Here is a 5,000-nt window from a genome sequence, read left to right as displayed (position 1 = left end):
CCCCTCCTCTGGTAAATAAAGCTGTGCTGCCCGCCGCTTTCTGTTTTTCTCCTGTTTTCCTCGACTCCAGTCATTGGTATCCAAACCCTTCCCCTCAATAAGACTGTGATGGAAAGAGACAGACACAAAGAGCATGTTAACGAGTGCTGTGTTTTTCTCTCCTCCTTTCTCTGACCTAGCAGGTAGCAAGTAGCAGGTAGCAGGTAGCAGGTAGAAGGTAACAGGTAACAGGTTGCAGGTAGCAGGTAACAGGTAGTAGGTAACAGGTAACAGGTGACAGGTAGTAGGTAGCAGGTAACAGGTAGAAGGTAGCAGGTAGCAGGTAGAAGGTAACAGGTAACAGGTTGCAGGTAGCAGGTAACAGGTAGTAGGTAGCAGGTAACAGGTGACAGGTAGTAGGTAGCAGGTAACAGGTAGCAGGTAGAAGGTAACAGGTAGCAATAGCAGGTAACAGGTGACAGGTAGTAGGTAGCAGGTAACAGGTAGCAGGTAGAAGGTAACAGGTAGCAATAGCAGGTAACAGGTAGAAGGTAGTAGGTAACAGGTAACAGGTAGAAGGTAGCAGGTAGAAGGTAACAGGTAGCAAGTAACAGGTAACAGGTAGAAGGTAACAGGTGGCAGGTAGCAGGTAACAGGTAACAGGTAGCAGGTAGAAGGTAACAGGTAGTAGGTAGCAGGTAACAGGTAGCAGGTAGCAGGTAGAAGGTAACAGGTAACAGGTAGTAGGTAGCAGGTAACAGGTAACAGGTAACAGGTAGCAGGTAACAGGTGACAGGTAGGAGGTAGCAGGTAACAGGTGGCAGGTAGCAGGTGGCAGGTAACAGGTAGAAGGTAACAGGTAACAGGTAGCAGGTAACAGGTAGTAGGTAGCAGGTAACAGGTAGCAAGTAACAGGTAACAGGTAGCAGGTAACAGGTAACAGGTAGCAGGTAGAAGGTAACAGGTAGTAGGTAGCAGGTAACAGGTAGCAGGTAGCAGGTAACAGGTAACAGGTAGCAGGTAACAGGTAACAGGTAGCAGGTAACAGGTAGCAGGTAACAGGTAACAGGTGGCAGGTAGAAAGTAGCAGGTAACAGGTAACAGGTAACAGGTGGCAGGTAGAAAGTAGCAGGTAACAGGTAACAGGTAACAGGTAACAGGTGGCAGGTAGTAGGTAGCAGGTAACAGGAAACAGGTAGCAGGTAGCAGGTAGAAGGTGACAGGTAGTAGGTAGCAGGTAAGAGGTAACAGGTAGGAGGTAGGAGGTAGAAGTTAGAATGTAGCAGGTAGGAGGTAACAGGTAACAGGTAGGAGGTATGAGGTAACAGGTAGCAGGTAGGAGGTAACAGGTAGAAGGAAACAGGAAACAGGTAGCAGGTAGCAAGTAACAGGTAGCAGGTAGAAGGTAACAGGTAACAGGAAACGGGAAACAGGAAACAGGTAGCAGGTAGCAGGTAACAGGAAACAGGAAACAGGAAACAGGAAACAGGTAGGAGGTAGGAGGTAACAGGTACTAGGTAGCAGGTAGCAGGTAGGAAGTAGCAGGTACTAGGTAGCAGGTAGGAGGTAGAAGGTAACAGGTAACAGGTAACAGGTAGCAGGTAGCAAGTAACAGGTAGGAGGTAACAGGTAGCAGGTAACAGGTAACGGGAAACAGGAAACAGGTAGCAGGTAGCAGGTAACAGGAAACAGGAAACAGGTAGCAGGTAACAGGCACTAGGTAGCAGGTAGGAAGTAGCAGGTACTAGGTAGCAGGTAGGAGGTAGCAGGTAACAGGTAACAGGAAACAGGAAACAGGTAGCAGGGAACAGGTTGCAGGTTGCAAAAAACAGGTAGAAGGTAACAGGAAACAGGAAACAGGTAGAGGTAGGAGGTAGTAGGTAGCAGGTAGGAGGGAGCTGGTAGTAGGTAGCAGGTAGGAGGTAGCAGGTAGGAGGTAGAAGGTAATAGGTAGCAGGTACTAGGTAGCAGGTAGGAGAGTGGATAAGCGCACTGGGGCCAGTAACTGAAACTGGTTTTGAATCCCTGAGACAGAAATGTAATTATTATTATTATTTATTTTTGTTGAGAAATAAGAATCTGCCGTTCTGCTCTTGAGCAAGGCAGTAAATCCCAAACAACTGCTCCCCGGGCACCGATGACGGTGATTAAGGCAGCCCCCCCCGCACCTCTCTGATTGGGTCAAATGCAGAAGACACATTTTGGTTGAAGACATTCAGTTTGTCCAAGTCTCTCCCAAGCTGACCGATGTATTTTTAACGGTGGGATGACGTGTGCAAATTCTCTGAAAAGCTTGTGCTTTCCTCTGTTGTGTGTGTGTGTGTGTGTGTGTGTGTGTGTGTGTGTGTGTGTGTGTGTGTGTGTGTGTGTGTGTGTGTGTGTGTGTGTGTGTGTGTGTGTGTGTGTGTGTGTGTGTGCGTATGTGTGTGAGAGTGTGTATTGCATTGACATGCCAGTTCTAGCTGATCTAGCATGGCTGGTGCAGAGGGGCTATCATGAACATAATGAAATCTCACTCTCTCTCTTTCACTTTTGCTCTTTCGCTTTCTCTCTCTCTCTCTTCCCCTCCCTCTCATCCCCTCTCTCTCTTCCCCGCTCTCCCTCTCTTCCCCTCTCTCTCTCTCCCTCTCTCTCTCACCCCTCTCTCTCTACCCCTCTCTCTCTCTCTTTCCTTCTCTATAGCATTTCTCAGTCTGTCCCCTCTCTGTTTGGTTAGTCAGGATCTTTTTAAACCAGGGGGCCATCACAGCTTCACATCAAGTATAAAGACACCCTAAAGTTACTCTAGTATAAAGACACCCTAATATAAAGACACCCTAAAGTTACCCTAATATAAAGACCCCCTAATATAAAGACACCCTAAAGTTACCCTAAAGTTACCCAAGTACAAAGACACCCTAAAGTTACTCTAGTATAAAGACACCCTAGTATAAAGACACCCTAAAGTTACCATAATATAAAGACACCCTAAAGTTACTCTAGTATAAAGACACCCTAGTATAAAGACACCCTAAAGTTACCATAATATAAAGACACCCTAAAGTTACTCTAGTATAAAGACACCCTAGTATAAAGACAACCTAAAGTTACCATAATATAAAGACACCCTAAAGTTACTCTAGTATAAAGACACCCTAGTATAAAGACACCCTAAAGACACCCTAAAGTTACTCTAGTATAAAGACACCCTAAAGATACCCTAATATAAAGACACCCTAAAGTTACCCTAATATGAAGACACCCTAAAGTTACCCTAATATGAAGACACCCTAAAGTTACCCTAATATAAAGACACCCTAAAGTTACCCTAGTATGAAGACACCCTAAAGTTACCCTAGTATGAAGACACCCTAAAGTTACCCTAGTATGAAGACACCCTAAAGTTACCCTAGTATAAAACACCCTAAAGTTACCCTAGTATAAAACACCCTAAAGTTACCCTAGTATAAAGACACCCTAGTATAAAGACACCCTAGTATAAAGACACCCTAATATAAAGACACCCTAGTATAAAGACACCCTAGTATAAAGACACCCTAGTATAAAGACACCCTAGTATAAAGACACCCTAATATAAAGACACCCTAATATAAAGACACCCTAATATAAAGACACCCTAATATAAAGACACCCTAGCCATGATCACACAAGCACTGGAAACCAACTGCCAGCAACAAGCATTACCTGAGTGTGATTGGCTATCTAACACAAGTGAGTGCACATGATTGGCCAAAAATAATACAGTGCAGTAACTATGCCCCGTGGGTCTTACTACTCACAGATGATGTAGTAGTCTTGTCCTCTGAAGAACTCCAGACCCCACAGGTTGGGGCTGAACTCCTGAAACTTCAGGGTGAACTTGACGTCCTGGTCGGGCTTCACACAGTTGAGCAGCGGCGTGTCAGCCTTGGTTATGGTGCAGCTCTCCAGCTGCTCCCTGGGAACCATGTGGATCTTGTAATACTCCACCCCATCAGCTACTCCGTCCACACGTGGGCAGACTATGTCCAACTTATCCCCTATTTGAGGGTACAACACCAAGCCCTGGCCTGGCACGAATCTGGAGAGAGAGAGAAGGGGGAGGAGAGGAGAGGGGGAAGGGAGAGAATGGGGAGGAGAGGAGAGGGGAGAGAGAGAATGGGGAGGAGAGGAGAGGGGGAAGTGAGAGAATGGGGAGGAGAGGAGAGGGGGGAGAGAGAGAATGGGGAGGAGAGGAGAGGGGGAAGTGAGAGAATGGGGAGGAGAGGAGAGGGGGAGAGAGAGAATGGGGAGGAGAGGAGAGGGGGAAGAGAGAGAATGGGGAGGAGAGGAGAGGGGGAAGGGAGAGAATGGGGAGGAGAGGAGAGGGGGAAGGGAGAGAATGGGGAGGAGAGGGGGGAAGGGAGAGAAGAGGGAGGAGAGGAGAGGGGGAGGAGAGAATGGGGAGGAGAGGAGAGGGGGAAGGGAGAGAATGGGGAGGAGAGGGAGAAGGGAGAGAGAGGAGATGAGAGGAGGGAGAGGAGAGGAGGGGAAGGGAGAGAATGGGGAGGAGGAGAGGAGAGGGGGAAGGGAGAGAATGGGGAGGAGAGGAGAGGGGGGAGAGGGAGGAGAGATGGGGAGGAGAGGGGAGAGGGGGAGAGAGAGAATGGGGAGGAGAGGAGAGGGGGAGAGAGAGAATGGGGAGGAGAGGAGAGGGGGAGAGAGAGAATGGGGAGGAGAGGAGAGGGGGAAGGGAGAGAAGAGGGAGGAAAGAGGTAGAACCAGTTAGTTACATTCAATAGATGACATCTCATTCTAACTCATTAGGTATTCAGTATTTGTGCAACATGAAGAAATGTTCTCCTCCCAAAAAAGGCAAAAGTCAATTTAATTATCGATGAGTTAATTACTAATTAACTTCATCAATCCAGGCGATGATGAAAGGTAATGACAGTGTATAGCGGTTGTTTCGGCAGAAGTGGCCCCAATATTTCAGGACAAAGTCAAAGAAGTGTTTAACACCAACCTGGCGGTGAAGGAAGGAATGCGTAATTAATCAGATT

At 47.3% G+C, this 5,000-nt stretch overlaps 1 protein-coding gene across 1 annotated transcript in view; it reads right to left on the bottom strand.

The window, feature by feature from the left end:
- Positions 1–5,000, bottom strand: part of LOC106586865 (ephrin-B2a) — a 27,899-nt gene that overhangs the window by 11,898 nt on the left and 11,001 nt on the right. The window contains exon 2 of the mRNA XM_045707410.2: positions 3,759–4,039. Coding sequence (XP_045563366.1) covers positions 3,759–4,039 — 281 coding nt within the window. The remainder of the gene's footprint in view (positions 1–3,758; positions 4,040–5,000) is intronic.

Source organism: Salmo salar, chromosome 25, assembly GCF_965601325.2.
Source record: "Salmo salar chromosome 25, fSalSal1, whole genome shotgun sequence".
NCBI classification, from domain to species: domain Eukaryota; kingdom Metazoa; phylum Chordata; class Actinopteri; order Salmoniformes; family Salmonidae; genus Salmo; species Salmo salar.
This window is presented reverse-complemented; position numbering and strand designations above follow the sequence as displayed.